This window comes from Gadus macrocephalus, chromosome 15 (assembly GCF_031168955.1).
Source record: "Gadus macrocephalus chromosome 15, ASM3116895v1".
Classification (NCBI taxonomy): domain Eukaryota; kingdom Metazoa; phylum Chordata; class Actinopteri; order Gadiformes; family Gadidae; genus Gadus; species Gadus macrocephalus.
In genome coordinates this window covers 2,328,128-2,348,897 of record NC_082396.1, presented here as the reverse complement: position 1 = coordinate 2,348,897, position 20,770 = coordinate 2,328,128, and the positions used below count along the sequence as shown (strand labels likewise).

General features: G+C 46.6%; 1 protein-coding gene across 1 annotated transcript in view; it reads left to right on the top strand.

The window, feature by feature from the left end:
- dst (dystonin) overlaps positions 1 to 20,770 on the top strand; it is a 119,834-nt gene that overhangs the window by 43,831 nt on the left and 55,233 nt on the right. The window contains 19 exon segments of the mRNA XM_060072913.1: positions 204 to 361; positions 742 to 920; positions 1,360 to 1,498; positions 1,662 to 1,855; positions 2,058 to 2,220; positions 2,461 to 2,544; positions 2,641 to 2,748; positions 2,843 to 2,941; positions 9,493 to 9,639; positions 10,293 to 10,381; positions 10,849 to 10,957; positions 11,590 to 17,532; positions 17,638 to 17,784; positions 17,912 to 18,127; positions 18,266 to 18,412; positions 18,517 to 18,753; positions 19,384 to 19,536; positions 19,695 to 19,928; positions 20,190 to 20,483. Coding sequence (XP_059928896.1) covers positions 204 to 361; positions 742 to 920; positions 1,360 to 1,498; positions 1,662 to 1,855; positions 2,058 to 2,220; positions 2,461 to 2,544; positions 2,641 to 2,748; positions 2,843 to 2,941; positions 9,493 to 9,639; positions 10,293 to 10,381; positions 10,849 to 10,957; positions 11,590 to 17,532; positions 17,638 to 17,784; positions 17,912 to 18,127; positions 18,266 to 18,412; positions 18,517 to 18,753; positions 19,384 to 19,536; positions 19,695 to 19,928; positions 20,190 to 20,483 — 8,840 coding nt within the window.

Here is a 20,770-nt window from a genome sequence, read left to right as displayed (position 1 = left end):
TTTCATTTATTAGTAAATTAATACAAATACATGGTGGGCACACATTAAATGTATTAAATTCAATTCAATACGATCCAATTTAGATATCAACTTAATCTATATAAAATCTTAATCTATATAAAAAAAATATATATAGATTATTTTTATTTGTAATTTAATACTCATTTACTCAACATCCTCCACCCCTCTCCTTGTGCCCCCAGAGGAGCACGAGGAGTCCCAGTACAACCACTACATCTCGGAGGTGCGGAACTTCCGCATGCACCTGGAGGCTCACGAGGAGCACCTGATCCGCAAGATCAGAACGCCCCTGGACCGGGACGACCTGGAGCAGAGCCAGCTGCGCATCAGCGAGCAGGAGGTACGCACCTCTACCGCAAAATACACCAAATACACAAATACATGAATGCACCAAATAATTAACTGTAGAGATGTTGTTTTCGTTCCCTTCGGTCCCATTCTTTATGTCCATCAATCAATCCATTGTAGAGCACTTTTTGCTGATTTACTGCAATACAAAGGGAAAAAACACAATACGAGAACATTGAATACAATGTGTTGCACAATACCAACAATAACACCAAAACCACAATCAATTAAATGAATTTGAGAGGTCAATTTAAACACAACAAATACGACACACTACTTAACCACAATGTAAGCTTATGAAAAACGTATTTAGGGGGGGGATTTTGTCAAAGAAATACTGACCAATGTGACTGCGATCCCCTCCCCTCACAGAAGAAGATGAGTGAGCTGGACCAGCTGAAGGGGGACCTGGAGGTGATGAAGGAGAAGTGCGAGGTGTTCCTCAAGCAGGCGTCTACCTTCCCCTCGCTGCCCACGCTGTCCTCTGAGCTGCTGGTCCTGGTGCAGAACATGGGCCAGGTCTACTCCATGTCCTCCATCTTCATGGACAAGTAAGACGTCCGCAGAGGCCTGACTCCTGACCCGTCCCGTGCTGTTCGTCAGCCTCCCTAGGGGGCGTTCACAATTGAAAACATATTTTAAGGCGCGACACATACGAGGGTCACGACTGGGTACCGAGAAAAGCAGAAGTTCGACACCTACATCAGAGAGATCGGATCATTACTAGCATACTGATACCAATGATGGGGAATACCACAATCAACTTTTTCTACTACATGGACAATCATTTGTAGCTGGCTTGCCTACATTCCATGTCTGTCATTTGACCATTACATCTGAAGAAGAGGGAACACTTTATCGATGGCCAATGCACACAGAGAATGCTCATTCTCTAGTAATGGCGATGAGAATGTATGTCCTACTATTTTACTGCACAGTCGCTTTGGTAACCTCTCGACTAAAGGCCTGCCGTTCTTCCTCGCCACGCAGACTGAAGACGGTGAGCTTGGTGGTGGAGAACAGCCAGAGAGCCGACGCCCTGGTCAAGGTCTTCGAGTCCAAACTATACGAGGAGGACGCGGTCAACTGTGACCTCAAATCCATCGAGACGGTCATCAGCACACTCAAGGTATGACCACCTTCCAAATTGGTCATTGATTTGTATTTTTAATTCGTTTTTTTAATTGCAGAAGCCGAGATTCTTCAACTAAGTCCCCAAAACATCGTCTTAAGTTGCAAACTGATATCGGTTGGCATGACCCATTTTGTAATGGCTCTTGGTTCGTTCCCAGCATTGGCGGTCAGAGATGGACGAGCAGCAGGAGGTGTTCCACGACATGGAGGACGAGCTGAAGAAGGCGCGCAGCATCAGCGAGCGCATGTTCAAGGTCCACAACGAGCGGGACTTTGACCTGGACTGGCACCGTGAGAAGGCCGACCAGCTCAGCGAGAGATGGCACAGCGTTCACTCCCAGATCGACAACAGGTCGGTGGTTTGGGTTCGGAGAACAACACCTCCTGGTTGCTTTAGCTACACTACACAACTTTTGTTTGTATTTGTTGATTGTTGGCTCACTTGAAAATCGCTTTGGATAGAAGCGGCTGCTAAGTGACGAAATGTAATTGTAAAAATGTCAATGTCATTTTTTTTTATTTAACATGTTCGTTATTATTTATTTTGATTTTAGGCTTCGGGAGCTTGAAAGTATCAGCAAGTCTCTGAAATACTACAAAGACTCGTTCAGCAGTTTGGACGAGTGGGTCAAAGACATGGAGGCCGCCCAGCTTAAAGCCCAGGAGAACCAACCTGAAGACAGCAAGGCTCTGGCTGAGCTGCTCAACACTCAGAAGGTAGGGCCCTGGGTGTGGCTCTGATGGCATGGTTGACAATTCAGCCGGAAGAAGGTAGATGCAGCATTTAATTTATGTCCCAGCCAGTCGTGGGTCCAAACCCCAATCTCATCGGTCTACCTGTAGGCATTCCACAGCAAGACGCCTAACCTCTACCGGCTTAATAATACTGTGCATCTAAAAACACTGTAGGTTGCATTGCAATAATAACCAACCATAATATGCTGTATATTTCTTCAGGTTCTGGTTGCGGAAATTGAGCAAAAACAGAGCAGGATAACAGAATGCCAGAAGCACTCGGAGCAGTACTCCTCTGCTGTCAAAGTGAGTACGACTACACAAATGACCACAAGCACACGAGAGAAAGTACCTCGCAATCTCTCATCTTTCGACGTTTTCCTGTGCTTTCTTTTATTTTAGGATTACGAGCTTCAGCTGATGACCTACAGAGCCATGGTGGACTCCCAGCATAAATCGCCTCTGAAGAAACGCAGGATGCAGAACTCCTCAGACGCCATCCAGCAGGAGGTAAGCCATAGAACTTACAGCGCAACTCCTCGTGGCTCGAGCCGTCCAAGCGTAAAAACGTTTTGGACGTTTTGTGTCTTTTCTCACCCGACAGTTCATGGATCTGCGAACGCGCTACACCGCCCTGGTCACGCTCATGACCCAGTGTGTGAAGTTCGCCAGCGAGACGCTGAGACGGGCCGAGGAGGAGGAGGTGAGGCTGCTTTCTTTGTTACGGTTGAATGAGCCGGTCTGCGGGGATCCTTACCGTATAAGAGCATCCCGTATTGACGTTGATACAGGATCAGTGGCTCATACGATGGCTTTCAGCATGGCCCATTCAGGGGAACTGAGGGTTTTTCTGTATTTTGTCCTGCTGTCTCTTCTTTGAATTCTTCTGTTATTTTCTTATCCTACAGTTTTCATCAGTTCACTTCACTCACAGTTCATATGGTCATGCTCCCATACACATTTCATGACATAGAAGTTTACCTTTGAAAGGGTAGCATGTCTTCTTACAGTTGCAACTGGTTGGCTGACAGCTGTGTAAGTGTGAGTGTAATTTGCTTGTAATGGGAAACAAGTATATTAGATTCAATAACATGCACTTAAAACAAAGCAAACATTTTTTTAAGATAAATAAATAGATTTAAATATGAAATAAGAACTGATGTGTGATACATCCAATCCATTTTATACCTTGACCTGCAGTACCATTCACAATTCTATCAGCATGTTCCTGAAAAAGGAAGCTATATTGCTTTCATAAATTGAAAAAACATCACATCCAGAGATGTGATGGACTTGCGCAACGTTTCTACGCATATTTCCAGCTTGCATGAGGAAGCTCTGCTCTTTCTCCTTCCAACTGCACAGCAGAGTCTCTTCAGGATTTTGGAGTTTTCAAGGAATACGCAGAGACATCATCAAAACTCAAAACAATCACTTCTATTGTACAATATTGTATAACGAAATCTCCTGAGGGACTGCTTCATGGCGTCTGGCCTGCTGGTGATGGTTGAATGCCCATGCCCGCACACCCTTCTCCTCAATGTTCTTTTGTCGAATGAACACAAGAATTGCGCATTAACTTATTTTTTGCGTTCTAGAGCATAAAGGCTCTTGAACGAGCAGAAAGCACAAAATGGACGGAGAACATTGAGCTTCAAAAGGCTGCTGGTGAGCAGGAGATTAGCCAACTCCAACAACGGGTACAAGAGCTAGAGGCAAGCCTGACAGAGAGACAGACCTGGCTAGGGGACATGGAGGGAGAGGTGCAGAGTCAAAAACGAGAGATAGAGGATCTCAGTCTCGAAAGATCAATGCTAGAGGACAAGACTTTCCAATATGTCGCAGAACTGGAACGAACTGCAAAGAGCAAAGCAGGGATTGAGGAGGAGTTGGCTCAAGCGCGACAGTTGATCCAACAATCAGAAGCCAAGCGGAAGTCCCTGGAGGAGAGTCTCGTCAGCATGAGGAAGATCATAGACGAGAGCACCTCCCAGAAGCTGGAGGACGATCGCAAAAAGAGCTTTAACGATAGCGTCTTAGAGTCGACAGCAACTGTAATATGCAGCACTGAACAGGTAACCAGTTCAGATGCTGGGTCTGATGACCTACACCGTGAAATAGAAGGGCTCACCAAGGGTAAACAGCAAGCAGAAACAAAGGTGGAGAAACTGAAGTCTGAACTCGACGCAGAGGTCGGACGGAGAAACACAGCGGAGAAAAACACAAAGCGCTACGAAGGGTTGTTGGAGGAACGAGACACCGAACTAAAGAAACTCCGGGGAGACATGAAGTCAGAGAGGGACAGCATGGAGCGGCAATCAGAGGAGCTCCGACAGGAAACAGTAGACATGAAGGAGTCCATCCATCTGTTCCAGGACCAGATCAAGAGCCTTCAGAGGGAGAAGTCCTCACTGGAACAGAAAACTGTTTTCCACACAACCGAGGTAGAAGGCCTTAAAGAGCAGTTGAAGATCAACCGCGGGAAAATATCTAGGCTTAACTCAGTGGAGCAGGAGTATGATGACAAAATGCAGAGTTTGGAAGAGGAGTTATCTGCCAAACAGCTAGTAATAGATCAGCTTAAAGCGAGGTGCAGTGAGTTGACAAGAACGAAATTGTCCCTGGACAATGATCTCAAGGGTCTTCAGATTAACACAGATTCGTTGCAGCAGGACAAAGCACACTATGAACAAAGGATTAAGTCTGCGAAAGCTGATGTAGAGAGTTGGAAAGAGCAGCTTCAAAAAGCTACAGAAGATAATTTTATCACAAAGAAAGCTGAGCAAGTTCTGCAACACAAGTGCAAGAATATGGAAGCCGAGTTAGAGAGGAGTACATATCTAACCTCACAGTTGCAGAAGGAAATTGAGGAGTTCAAAACAGTAAATGTGGAGATGGTAAAGAACATGAAACAGGTAAAAGCTGAACTTGATCAGGTAAAGGTGGACCTTGGAAGCAAGGACCAGCAAGTACAGATTTATAAGACCCAGGTAGAGGGAACCAAATCCCAGGTTAAAATAATTGAGGATGAGCTGCTTAAAAAATCCCAGTCCTCGCATGAGCTTCAGATCAAACTCAGCTGCTACAACGAGGAGGCAAAGACTATCACTCAGCTGCAAGAGCACGTCACCAACTATCAGAACGAAATCAGGAAACTGAAGTCGGACCTCAACTCGTCAACGGCAGAGATAAATACGTCCCAGCAGAAAAGCTGTCAACTAAAGTCAGAAGTGAACGAATTAAACATACTGCTCAAGACAAGGAGTGCAGAACTACAGAGGGAATCGACCCAGAGTCAGAACTATCTAGCCAAAGTGAAGTTATTAGAGACTGAGCTTCTCAAATGTCAACAGACTATTAAAGAGATAACCGGCAGTTCAGAGAAAATGGAGGCGCAGCTTAAGAGGGATATCAACACTCTTCAGGGCGACAAGAGAGCAGCCGACCAAAAGCTGAGCAAGTTCAAATTAGAAATTGAACAACTGAACTTTGACCTTAAAAGAACCAAAGATGAATTGGCCAAAGAGACGTTGGACAAAAGGCAGAAACACTCTAGATTAATCGAGATGGAGACCGAGCTTCAGAATAGTAAGCTGACGGCCAAACAGACATTATCCGGTTATGATACGTCCTCAGAGGGCTTGAGGAAGGAGATAACAGTACTTCAGAGAGACAGAGCTGAGGCCCAGGAGAAGAGTCGCGCAATGGGCTCGGAGGTCAGGGAGTTAAAGGAAAAGCTGGACAGAGCTCAGGACGAAGCCAAAGTAAAACACAATGAGGGCTCACTGCTCAAAGTTAGGTGCAAACAGATGGAAGAGCAGCTGGACAACTGTAAGAAGATGTTAGATGAATTGAAAAGCAAACTAGAACTTCAGAAGTCAGGCTTTGAAAGACAGCTGCTCTTAGCGCAGACTGAAATGCAGCAAAAGATTGTTTTGCACCAAACAATGATATCAAGCCAAGGATCAACTGAAAAAACCTTAAATCAGAATACAGAAAAGTCGAAGCAAGAAACTCAACTACAGCTTCTCCAGGTGAAGATTGAAATGGACAAACTACAGCAGGAAAGAGCCATCCTAAGCCGCGATCTCCTCAAGGCTCAGTCTCAGATCGCCCTATTAGAAGACGAAAAAGTAAAACTTAAGTCAAAGATAAGTCAACTGGAAAGCCGCAAATGTGGTTGCTCGAAAGAAATTGAACCCTTTAAGCAGAGGTTGTTGGTGAGCGAGCAAAAGGTGAGGATGAAAGAAGAGGAAGCAAGATCTCTCAAAGGACAGATCGCTTGCTTCGTCAAGGAGGTGGCGAGCCTCGAGGAAAAGCTTCGGGAGCTCGAGTTCCTGATAACGATGGAAAACAGACACAAGGACGGGCACACTAAGAGAGAGGTGGATCAACCTGCTGCCAAAGAAAACATGGCTTCCACATTGCTCTCCAAACGGACAGTTATCCAGACGAGGGAAATCACCTCATACCAAGGTGGAAGACATGAACCAGAGGGGGACGAAGAAACGAAAAACAGAGCTTCTTCAGAGGTATAACGGACATAAATTATGCACAATATCACAATGTTAATGTATAGATCATTAACACATGTATCCATTTCATCTTTACTGTTACTGGTTCATTTGTGACATGTATAATTTAATTTATTTACATTTTTGTCATATTCACAGATTTCAACAGTGAAGAAAGGAAATATAAAAGAGGGTATAAATACTACTGCCAAAGACGGCAAAACGGACATCACATTCCATGAGCATGTGAAGAACACTTTCAGCAGTGCTAGTCAAATGACCACACCCCAACAGAAAGACCCGCACAGTGCCCCTCAAGTCACACAAGAAACAAAGGGAAAAACGGAGGGTCGGTCGACCATTGCAACCAACATCTACAAGTCTCTGATGGGAGGCCAAGACACTGTCACCGAGTTATCTAGAGTGGCCAACAGAATGTCGGAGCAGTCCGATAAGAAGCCAGCTAAAGAATATCGTACGATACATAAGGAAATCGAGTGTTCAATGTACACAACGGATACAAAAGACAGTGCGGCGCGTCTTATAACCTGGACCTCGGTCAACCTCCCAGGGCTCCAAGGCAGCATCAGCATTGACCAGTTGATCAAAGCTAAGCTGTTGAGCCAAGACGTCTTGCGTAGGTTAGAAATGGGCCTCACCACAGTGGAAGAAGTTCAAGCGACTATTGCCAAGTTCCTTAGCCAGCCAAAATACATTTCTGGACTCTACCTGGAGTCAAGTAAGAAACATATCTCCTTCTTGGAAGCCGCTGAGAAAGGCATCTTGGCCAAGGCCAACGCCATTGAGTTTTTAGAAGCACAGGCTGCGACAGGTAGTTCCATTAGCTTAGCTGCAGGTAAACCCCAGTCATTCAAGGATGCCATAGAAAACGGGCACATAGACGCACTTCTCAAAGACAAACTAAAACAGGCGCATTTAGCATTTTGCGGCTACCTCCACGGGGACACGACGCTGCCTGTGCTCAAGGCCATCGAAGCCAGACTAGTTGACCGGTGTAAAGGGAACTCCTACCTTGAGGTCCAGATAGCGGCTGGGGGGGTGGTGGTCCCAGAGATGGGGGTCAGAGTACCCGCTGACATCGCTGTTGACCGAGGACTGTTGACCAAAGCCACCCTGCAGAGTTTGTACGAACCCGTCACCAATCCCAAAAAGTTCTACAACCCAGACACCAGACAGAAGGCGTACTACGGGGAACTGCTGAACACGTGTGTTTACGACGTTGACGACGGCGTCTATCTCCTTCCGTTCGGGGACGCGAGTCCGACCGGCGCATCCTCCCCTGGAGCCCGTAGAGTGCCCGTCATCAGCAGCCACCGGGGCACAGAGATGTCCGCGTACGAGGCCTATCAGGGGAAACACATCAGCCAGATGACCTACCTGTTCCTGTCGCGACGAGAGGGCGAATGGGTGGAAGAATCGAGTGTCGACAACAACGGTGGCACGCGACACATCCTCATCGACTGCAAAAGCGGTAGACAGATTTGTATCGAGACCGCCGTAAGTCAGGGGTACCTGGAGGCGACGGAACTGGCCAGCTACCGCAGTGGGAGTCTGAGCATCTACGAGCTGGTGGACCTCATCTACTCCAGGATGGGAGTGGTGGAGGACGTGAACAGCCCCATCGCGGGCCTGTGGGACGCCACGCAGAAGAAGCGCTTCTCAGTCTTCCAGGCCGTGCAGCAGAACCTCGTGGACCGCGTCACGGCGCTGAGGCTGCTGGAGGCACAGGTCTGCACCGGGGGCATCCTGGACCCCGCGTCCGGCGAGAAGGCCACGCTGAAGGAGGCGCTGGGCCGAGGTCTCCTGGACCAGTCGTTCGCCCTGCAGCTCCCGCTGTACGAGCAGGCCTACCAAGGCGTCGTCCAGCCCAAGACGGGGAAGAGGATCTCTGTGGCTCAGGCCGTCCAGGAGGGCGTCTTCTCTAAAGACATAGGCCTGCGCTGCCTGGAGTTCCAGCTACTGACTGGGGGGCTGATCGACCCTGAGACCCGGAGCAGGATCTCCCTCGAGGAGGTCACTCGGAGCGGCTTCCTGGACAAACGCACGCTGGACTCACTGAAAGATACAAAGTCCTACAGTAAATCCATCATCTGCCCGAAGACCAGAAGAGGCATCTCCTTCATGGAGGCTCTGGAGAGGAGTTTCCACGACTACCACACGGGGCTTAGGTTACTGGAGGCTGTGAGACCCAATTGGAATTATCGCTACATGTAAATAGGCTGTTCTCTTTAGGAATAGTGTTGTGTAGAGAGTCTGTTCACGTCGTTATCTGGTTGTTCTAAGGGGTCTATAAAAACACCTTGCCGGAGGTTTTATACATTTGATTTTGTGACGTGACCATGCAAAATGTTCTGACATGTTGAAATGCAGTGGTGCATACTGAGACCAAGCAAACATGTGGAATCATATGGGTTAATCATTTTTCTAAATAAATACTGGGAAGAAAAACACAAATAAAAATCCTTTATGATGAATATTATTAGCATTTTGGTTTGTATTTTATACAAATATATGATTTTATTTGAAAAGTATTCAGAACATAAAGGCATGAGATTAAGGCTATCCAGTTATCGGTGTCTGTTTCTGGAATCTGAGTCAGGAATAGATTGTTGAATAAGGTTTTCCTAACATCCCCATTTCCTTCACTGTGTTGGGTACTAATGAAAAGGTTGATAACTCCAACCTTTAAAGAAAACCTTTTAATCTGTTAATATCCTAGAGATCGGCTGATGAGGAGAAGAAGGAACATGGGGATAAAGTTAGCAATCTGTTGCACTGGATGTCCGATGTGAAAAAGGGCCTGAGCAATGACGGCAAAGATATGACCGATGGTAACGCAAACACAGAAGCCTCTAATAAGCCCAAGGTAAACAGTTTGTGGGATCCCCTTATGTCACTGAGTTGTTCTGTATCATGCCATTTCATACATTTATACAAACATACACAAATATATTAATAAATAATATGTACATACATTTAGTATACATAATAGCTTCTGAAGTAAAACACATTCATTCTGAGCTTCAGGTACAATGATAGATTTTCTTGATTTTCATGGATTTAACTTATTATATATTGACTTGCATCTTATAAATGCCCAGCCTGAATAGGCTAATAAGATGCTTGCATCGAGATCATGTAAATTACATCAACATTTCATAACTTCCTTATTGAGCTGAATTAAACGTACACCGTTGTTCAGGTATTGTTCATGAATGACATTATAGTAAAACACAAATCCACGTTGCTATTCCATGTCACTAAAAATAAGGCCATAGCATAAACAACACTTTAGATTTCTATATTTCCCATGATGGATATTTTAAACAAATGTTAGAACAAAATACATACAAAGTTGTGTTCACCAACTTATCCTAAACTCACTATTTAATCAATACCAAGTAACATCTGTTAATGTATAGCTAGCCATCCATCTTATCAACGTGTTAGTGTGTGTGTGTGTGTGTGTGTGTGTGCTGGTAACGCTATATAGTTAACACATGATCATCGTTATTGTAGGTTTCCATTGAGGAGATGGTCACCAAAAAGGAACAAATCGCAGAAGCCCTGAGGGCAACTCAAATGATGTTGAATAAACATAGTGACAAGTAAGCTACACCCGTTACACCTTTTGACACGCAGCATTGTACTCATCAAAGGGGTGGATGTATTTATTGGCATCTGGTGGAACAGACTTGGCTGAAATGGAATATATTATTGATAAATATGTTTAAATTTGTGTATGATCCCAGGTTGATAAGAACCTCCATAACTGAATAGAAATGATTGAACTCATAGAACCTCATCACTTGACACTTGGCTACACAATGCTGTCATGGATGATGAAATCCTTTTGGAAGTACCTACAGGCACCTTACACAATACAGGCCAGTACAGGCCACCCTTGCTTCTCCCACGTTGTAGGAAATTGAGAGGTGAAGAGTTTTGTTTTGAGTTGGTTGCAATCTGTAACCCCAACGCTAGATGCCAATAGATCCTGCACCCTGCACATTTAAGTTATCTGCTTGAATCAGGCCTCCTCTCAATCCAACCACGTTCTCTTCAACTCCCGCAGAATGTCGGAGGAGGAGAGGCAGAAAGCCCAGGAACAGCTGATGGCTCTCAGCCAGGCCTACTGCGACCTATCCCAGCAGTGTGCAGATCAGATGCCCTCCACAGACCAGGTTGGCTAGTAGGCTGGTGCCCTTAATCCCCACCCCCTCACCAACAGGCCTGTTAGTGTGTTTGTCTCACAGCTGGCACCCACTGTCAAGTCGCATGACTAACCTTTGCCTCTATGACCTTATTCCTAGCAGGCTGTGAAAAGGTTCTCTTGTTTTGTCACTGCGGGTTTGTTGTTATTGTGTGTACTGGATCGCTGCAGAATATTGACTACCACAGGATGTGGTCTGATAAGGGTCATGGAGTATGCTGTAAACATTAGCTTAGCTAGTTCCCACATCACGCTGACTTTTCAAACCCCAATCACCACAGAATCCATGCGCTTCAAATGTCCAGCCCCAAAGGAACCAATAATACTTCCTCATGTCTGTTCTGAGGGATGCCTTGTATTAAGACCTTCACAGATGCATGACAGCTTCAATGTGTTGTTGTGTTGTGCTTAACGTTGTCCCGCTGTCAAAGCCTGCTCTTTCGCCTATGATCTCTTAACATGCACATGTGTGTCGAATGGTGAGTAAAACCTTTTTGCCTTGCCTCTTGAGATCCAATGCATCATGCAATTTGAATTTCTACATACATTTCTAAATGTGTTTGATGTTATAATAATTCTCTCTGGCATTTTTTCCTTTTACAGGATTTTGACGTTGAAACCTGGGACGAGTTCACTGCTCAGAATGGTCGAAATGATCAGGGGGAAATCGATTTCCTGCTGGCCTGTCCTCTAAACTCTGGTCTCTATGGTTCTGATCTAGAGGTGTGTCCGGAGATAAACCGTGCCCTGAAACAGGACGCTAGGTATGACACCCCCCCCCACCAAAGCCCTGATCTGAACAACGAAGGCAAGTCTACCCAGAGTCCTCCACCTCCCTCCGCCGTACCCCTGACAGCACAACCCACACTCAGGGAGGGCGGAGGGAAGGGATCAGAGCAGCTGCTCATTAACAGGACAGGCTACCGGCACGTAGGAGACGAGTTGAACATGTGCTGTACTGGTGGTGACGCGGTGACCGTAGAGAGGACTTATCGGTCAAGCTTGTTCCCCGCTACTGTCGATGCAAACGTTCTAGAGAACCCACGACTGCAAAGGCCTGAGGAGAGTAGTGCAGGGTACGGGGAAAGGGGGGTCGAGGGTTCACATTCATCATTCACACCGGAGCACATTAAGATGCTGTTTGCGGACGGAAATACCTCGCCAAAATTGCTTATAGGACAGGGTGTGGGGCAGAGGCAGCAGACAGACGTTGGGCTCCTAGATGAGGAGGGAATGACAGCGGATGAAGCTGTCCAGTGTGATTTGATGAGACATAGTACTACACTCATTGTGCTGGATAAACAGAAGGGTTTTACAGGACTTTTAATTCCTAGCTCAGATGAAATCACCATTGTGTCCTCCTGGTCCGAGCACCGACAACTTGACAGTGACTACAGCAGCACGCTGCTCAGAGATCGGCCAAAGATAGCAGCTTTTTACATACCAGAAAACGATGAAGTGGTAGACATTGATTCCGCCACTAAATTGGGTTTCATTGACCATCACACAGCAGAGTTGTTGAAATCTATAGAGTTTCCAGCAGCATTGCCGGATATTGAACAGCTCAACGCAAAATTTTCCTCCTGGCTCATGCTAAGGGAACTCACACTCGATGGATGCAATCGTGCCTCAGGCGATCTAGAGTCAAGCATCGGACATCCAGGGACTCCATCTCCTTCAGAGATGAGGCAGTTGCTCACCTCATATCTCATGATGAACAGTTACCTGGACACAAAGTCAGAGCAAAGGCTGTTGGTTCTCGATAGACGCTTGACAAACATGGTTCAGCATTTAGTTGAAGACTTAGCCTTAAGTGAATCACAAGAACCCATGTGTTCCTCTCATGATTCTGATGTTTATGACGTTTCAGGGCAGGGAGGTTACGAGACGGACAGAGAGAACTATACAGAGCCAGGGGCGTCGCTACACATTGATGAGGAGGACACAAGTGATCTATCGAGAAACATGCTTACATTTGAGTCACATGCTACAGTCACCTTGGGAAGCGTTGGTATCTTTGACCAAGCACAATTCAGTCATGCTGAGGGAGCTGAATATAATGCATATGAGAACACTTTTTGTGTTTCGATAGAATCCGGTTCATTTGATAAGGACAACGATTACACACATTCTAGTGCATTTGATATGAGGTTAGACGAAACCCAATTAACACACATGGAGGTCACCGAATATAATGCTGACGACAACACAGTGTGTGTTTCTACAGAATACATTTCATATGATGAGGACAGAGATTACACACATTCTACAGAATTTGATATGAGCTTAGATGAAACACAGTTAACACATGTGGAGGTCGCTGAATATAGTGCGGACGACAACACAGTGTGTATTTCTACACAATACATTTCATTCGAAAAGAGCATCGATAATACACATTCCACTGAATTTGAAGGTGTAAATACGCAATATAATTTGGGCACTGAACAAGAAAGAAATAACTATGAAGGGTTTAATATTCCAATGCTTTCTGAGTCTTCCAACTTCCCCACTTCATGTTCAGGGAATGTCCTGACTTCTCATTTACTGTCAATCGAAAATAACTCAAAAAGTTATTCAGCTGCTCTAAATTCATCTGATGAAACACAGTCTGACCTCAATCCTAACTCACTGTGTATCAGGTCAGGACACACAACTGATATAAGCACAGAACCCTCATGCTTCCAACAAGTGCCAGAAAACACACTGACAGTGACACACGAGAATACCTGTGCTCTTGAAAAAGCCCAAATAGAGCAAGGGGACCTATTATCACATACCACATCTGTGGATAATCATAGCCCAGAGAGACCTGTGTTTAATGAGCTAGCGTCTGGCTCACTTGTTCTGCAGCTGTCTGGAGAGGAGCAGAGAGCAGACGAGAAAGGCCCATTGTCAGTCCTCAAACAATCAGTGCCAAGTGGCTCAGAGTCCTCTTATGATGCCTTGCATATTAATGACCCACCGAGCCTTCTGGGTAGTGGGTGTGATACAAACTCCAATTGCCTGGTCACCATGGGCGGCAATTTGGCTTTCAAGGATGTCAGTGAGCGAGTAACTGCGGTCGTGCCTCCCTCGGACCCGACGCCCAGAGCTATCATTAACCCTGAGGAAAGTGTCAGTGATTTCACATGCATTCAGCGAATCCCAGGGCTCATCAGTGGGCGTGATGAGGAGAGCTCCTTGCAGCACTTCACTGAGAGCAAGGTGGCTGTGATGATGCTTGATGTCCCTGATGAGCAGATCGATGGGATGGGTTTAGAGGGTAGAAGTGAACGTGCAGAATGGAAGTCAGTAGGGAAGGCAGGAGAAATAAGCCATCCTCCACATCCTGTGCTCTCCTCATTCATTAGTCACGGGCCTGCTGGCACTCAGATGAGCTCATCCGTCTCCTGGAATCAGGTTACAGAAGCCAGTTCGTTTCCTCACACTGACGGAGCGCTTTCACCCAGGGCAGATTTGGGCAGGCAGGAAATGATCCATAGCCAGCTCACGCATACGATCAATCAATATGAAACCGCAAGCCAAAATCATGCTCAACCAACCCTGTCCCCGGTGCCTGATCAGACCGACAGAGCCTTTGACTGCAGCATTGAGTCACCGCTGGCACATGAATATACGACTCTGGCCAACCTGTGTTGTGAAGGTGATGGCTCACCTGTCGATAGAGACTTTCTGACAGACAAGGGCTGTTACGGCCTTCCTGGCAATCCTACCGTCAGCCCTGTTCAGAGTGACTCGGGCATGTCCTCATCGCACAGCGATGTGTTGTCCGAGGAGAGTAAAATGGAAAATGTGTCTGTGAGCCTCGCTCAGTCATCTTTGATTAGTGAGCACAGTCAGGCTAGGGATGACTCATTGCCCAGGGATGTGTTTGGAAGTGCAGTTAGCTCATGCACTGCGTCCAGGGGAGATGATGAGAGGGAGATCACAGGAGCCAGCCATGAAATTACATATCCTGAACAGCCGTTCGGTTCAGAAGGGAATTGTCCTGTTGAAATGAAGCCCGCGTCTGCTGTAATGCAGGCTGGCATAGGTGATACAGGATGCATTCAAGCAGGTGCCGATTCTAACAACAGGTTGGAGTCGGATTTCATTGCTGCAGATGTAGTCGAATTTGGCAGGGATATTGGCAGTACAATTTCCTTAGAGGAACAGCACGGCCAAAGTTTGACCATGACTAATGATGGCATGCCGGTCTGTTTGTCTACTGATCCAGTTACCATAGAAACACATATGATTGGACTCAGCGACACGACAATGAAAATAGACTGCTGTTCAAACAAAACCATAAGTGCAGACATCCACTCTGACCGTCTCCCTAATGATAAGCAAACAGGTTCACAAACGGTCATTTTAGCAGATGGAAATAGAGGCGGCGATTATACTTTTGCACAGAGTCCCACTTCATTTTCTGGTGGTTTATCAGACTCGCCTGCCTTCTCAGACGAAGCTTATCTTTCTGATGTTGTGAGGCGTATTCATGACAAGCAAGAGGCCTTGGGTGTAGAGGAGGTCCACTTAGATCCCTTACCTGACAGCACACGGCCTGCTGAAGGTGGTACAGATGATGTAACTGCTGAAGCCTTGCTAAAGACTAACACACAGATTGATGGGCAGTGTACGCAGCAGGCTAACGTAGACAAAGTGGCTGTTAAAGGGCTCAACATAGATGCCTTACAAAAGCCTGACACACAACATGGAGGAGCAGAGGTAGAAGGGGTTAAAGTTGATGTCTTGCAACAGACTTACACACAACAGGATGAGAGGGGGGCTGAGCAAGTTAGGGTCAATGCCTCAGAAGAACCCAACATAGAGCATGAAGGCGGGGGTGTAAACAGGTTAAACATTGACAGGGGTGTAGAAGGGGAGAATGCAGATACCTTACAAGAACCTAACACAAACCATGAGGAAAGGCGTGCAGAGGAGATGCATGACGACAAAGGGGCTATAATGAATGGAGGTGCTTTACAGAAAGTCAACACGCAACATGATGAAGGGGATACAGAGAGGTTTCATGTTGAGGAGGGGGTTATGGAAGAGGGAGGCCGAGATGCACAGTGTATTGAGGATGTCAATGTAGATCTCTTAGAGAAACCTGACACAGAACGTGAAGCAGCAGGTGTGAAAGGGTGTAATGTTGAAATCTTGCAGGAGACTTACACACCACATGTTGAAGGGGGTGCAGAAGGGGTTTATGAAGGTGCCTTACAAGAACCCAAAAGTCAATCTGGTCAAGGGGATACAGAACAGGTCAACATATCTGAGGGGGCTATTGACGGGGTTAACATAGATGTCTTACCGAAACCTGACCGACAACACCAAGAAGGGGGCAAAGATAAGGCTGACATGTCTATAGACGTGACAGGCCTAGATGGAAAGTGTATTGAAGAGGTCACCATTGATGCCTTACTAAAGCCAAGCCCACAAAAAGGAGAAGTGGGGATAGATGGGGTCAATCTAGATGACTCGCAAGAGACTCACACAGGACATGACGATGGGCTTACTGAGCAGTTTAAGCAGGATGCCATACAAAAGCCCAACGCATACTATGAAGAAGGGGATGTAAAAGGTGTTAACAGTGATGGAGAGGGCATTGAAGGGCAAGAGTTGAATGTGGAAGTAGGAAAGAAAACAACACAACATGTAGAAAGGGGTCTTAATGCAGAGTCTATTGAAGAGGTCCACTTAGATACCTTAGAAGGTGGAGTCAAAGTTGATAGGCAAGAGACTAGCACACTCCAAGATGAAGGGGGTACAGTAGGGATTAACATAGATGCCTTACAAAAGCCCAGGACACAACTTGTTGAAGGGGGTGTAAAAGAGGGTAACTGTTATGAAGGGGGAATCGAAACAGTTAACATGGATGAAAGGGCTGTTAAAGAGCTTATTGTAGAGGCTTCGCTGAGGCCCAGCACACCAATTGAAGAACGGGGTTCAGAGATGGCTGACACACAACGTGTAAATGGGGGTACAGAGGAGTCAGTGGTAGATGACTTGCGGTACGCCACAACAGAAGAGGACAGAGGTAGTGTCACTGAGGACCAGGACACTATGACACGGTGGTCAGACATGGTGTTGACTACTGAAGACGAAGCCCTTGACAGCCTTCAAAGCAGTGGCCTAGAGCATCTTGTAAAATGGCGCGATCAACTCGACCTCAGTGCAACCGCGCAGGACTTGGGAGACCTAGACAGTGAGACTGAAGAGGAACTCGGTGAGGCCTCTGACACGACCCAGCCTCTCGATGTGGGAAGCCTCCAGTCCAAACTGCTCCAGGTTCTGCAGAACGTGCCGGAAAGCCAAGATCAGTCCGTGCTCAAGGGAGTTATAGAGAGCCTGGTTATGGGCTCTGACTCCGAGGAAGAGAGATGGCACACCCTGGATAGCATCAAGGAAGAGAGCTCAGAGGAGGAGGAGGATGGGGAGAGGATGGATACCAGTGAAGACCCAAGTCTCCGTCTCAGTACTGAGCTCTGCCATCCACTGCCTGCCCAGACCTGTTCTGAAGTCCCCTTCGATGGGGAAGACAAGCAGAACAATTTGGTGATCCATTTGTTTTTTTTGTTTTTTTCTGTACACTACAATTAAGTATTCAAACATGTTTGTGGAACATCTGTATCACTGACTTTATCTTGTGTCTTCCCACAGCCCTGCTGCACTCAGGAGTACCTGGAGTGCGTGGGAGGACTGCAGGACCACGCAGACTTTTTAGATGATGTCAAAAATGAACTTTTATCCCAGTGCTCCTTCAGCAGCAACATGGAGGAGTTGCAGGACCAGCTCGGAGATGTGCAGGTTAGAGGTCCTCCAAGGATGATTGTGTTTCGACACTATGAAGGGCAATCACTGTAATTATTTGTCTTTTATGATTGTTTATTTTTTGTAAAAATAATTCTGCCTCTATGCATTGACTTCACTGTAGACGATGATGTGCAACCTGGCTAAATTAGAAGTTGTACTCATGGCGGACTTGGAGAAAGCAAAGGAGCTGTTGGGTTCTGTCGATGGCTACATGCCCACACAGGTCCGACAGGACTTGGCTTCATCGCTGAAACATCTCGGGACCGACTTTACTGCCATTTCTCAAATGTGCACAATCAAAAGTCAAGCTTTAACTCAGGCAATCGAATCTGGAAAGGTCAGTGTTTATGGCCCTAGGATGCCAAGTGATTCATTGTGTTGGGTCTTGGACAGTACATTCATTAAGTTTTATTATTAATATTCCTGTCCATGACTGGATGAATCGGCATGATGTTCTTCTATTTTGACTTTGCAGTTACATTTGGATGGGATATACCAGAAACATCTCAGTAAGTTGGATAAGCTAAGCGGCTGCCTTCAAGACAACTCTGAGACGTGCGACGCTGGTTTGCTCAACACGCACGATGTGGAGACGCTGAAACAAAAACTCCAGCAGAACAAGGTACAAGTCATGACCTTATGACTGCATGACATACAATTGAAAATAGTCTAAATTCTAATGTACTTTGAGGATTTCAACTCTCACAGTTCGTTTTTTGGTCCCAGGAAATGGAAAGCAACTTGCAACAGGGAGTGCGTCTCGTGTTGGAGGACGTGGCCTTCGACGTCCAGTCGTTTGTCTCAGAGAACACCGAGTTCTTGAGCTCGGCTCAGAGCAAACACATCCTCAAGCTGCTGAGCACCACTCAGCGAGCGTTCAGGGAACAGACGGAGACAGTGGCCGCCCAGAGACAGGCCCTGGAAGACCTGCTGGAGGCCAGGGAGAGAGACACGCAGCAGCAGGTTGGCGGCTGGATGAGGCCCCTAAGAGCAGTTTGGCTAGCTGGCTGACAGACTCGGATGGAAATGAATGTTAATCATGTTATCTTTGCATGGCGTCGATTGGCCATTAAAGATGCAACCTTTTTATATTGCTTTAGCAGGACAGTTAAAGGAATCATATCCAAATAATATTAAAAATATATATATTTAAAATATAGAGTACCTATGTTATTATCTTTTGAAATATATATATTCTGATTTTTATTCAAACATTTCCATTGTAATATACGGGTGTATTGACTATATGGTACGGGGAATTGCCCATCCTGCATGTCTACCATGATCTACCTACTAATCTTTCTACCGGTGTGTCCCACAGGCCTCAAGACAACACATGAGTCAAAACAGTGGGGAGAGCATCTTCTCTGTCGGAGTGCTTTCGCTCTACAACATTAACACTAACACCCATAGGAGATTAGGTCCTAATGATCTAGGGAACCGACAGCATGTTCACAGCATACTCCTATTCTCTTGTCCTGTTGGTAGTCGACTCTGACCAGCCTGTTTGGATGCTAGTTTCGTCATTGCCCTCGGTGTTAAACACGCTTTCATTTTGTGACGTTAAACTCGATTGTGTCTTCTTCTTGCCAGGTCGTCACAGAGAAACAGAAGGAGTTTGCAAGCAAGTTAGACGAGCTCTGCGACAGCCTCACCCTCACCGAGAACCGTCTGATGGGCCACCAGCACGAGGCCGGACACGCGGACAGCGTTAGCGACCTGCAGCAGTATCAGCAGGAGCACCAGGTATAACGGAGCAACGAGGGGCCTTGTTCACCCGGCCACCATCTTGGCTCCCTGCTTAAGGCTTGGTTATGGTTCCATGGGTTCCACGACGAGTTCCCTTCCCCCATACGTCTCCCTATGCGTCTCGATGTAACCCGTGTTGTGTCCCCCGACCCCAGGCCCTGCAGAAGGACGTGCTGACCAACGCCGGGGCCTTGAACGACGTCATCAGCAGCACCAAGAAGTTCCTGGAGGAGAACCGGGCCAAGATGAGCCCGGAGCAAGTGGCCGCGGTGGAGAAGAAGCTGGAGGAGGCCAAGAGCAAGGCCAAGCTCATCAACCAACGGGCCGAGGAGTCCAGGAAAGACCTGGAGAAGGTGGTGACGACGGCCATCAAGCAGGAGAGCGAGAAGGTTTGTGACGTTAACCTTTATACATGTGGCTGGAAGAAAGAACATCACTTTTTGTTCTAACAGCCATCCATCCATCCATCCATCCATCCATCCATCCATCCATCCATCCATCCATCCATCCATCCATCCATCCATCCATCCATCCATCCATCTTCATCACAGCATATTAACGATAGCTGAAGCTTTGTAATGATTCTTTTCAGGGTGGACGTCATGGTCATCTGTCAGGGGTTTTAACACGTATGTGTTTGCTCTGTTTAGACGGCGGCAGTGGAACAGCTCGAAGAGAGCAAGAACAAGATCGAGGGACTGCTGGGCTGGATCTCTAACATCGGGAACGAGACGGAGGCCGGAACGGGGTCCCCCGGCGACGTGAGCAAGGAGAACGGGAACCTCCCCGAGGAGACGTCCGCGGCAGGGGCGCCGGGAGAGGACGAGGAGAAGGAGGACGACGCCAATGGCAACGGCCCAGATACCGCTGAGACCGACTCAGTGAGCCGGACCAATGAGAAGAACGCCTCACTGGATATCGACAAGCAGTATGACCGTGTCAAGGTATGATGGGAAAGACACTCAAATGTTGCATAGGTGAACCCCTTGTTTCAGCTCGAAGTCAAACACTGACATATTTAAATATCCAATGTTGGGGATCATATAATATATACATTTTTCCACTTCCATTTTTTGGAGTTCACCCCCCCTTTAATAACTTATAACTCATATCATTCATTGACCCTTTTTTAGTGCCATTGTCACTAGAAATGGGATTTTATTTCTATATTTCACTTTGATGTATTCATGGCACTATCGACGCCACGAAGACTTATCTCTTCGCATCGTGA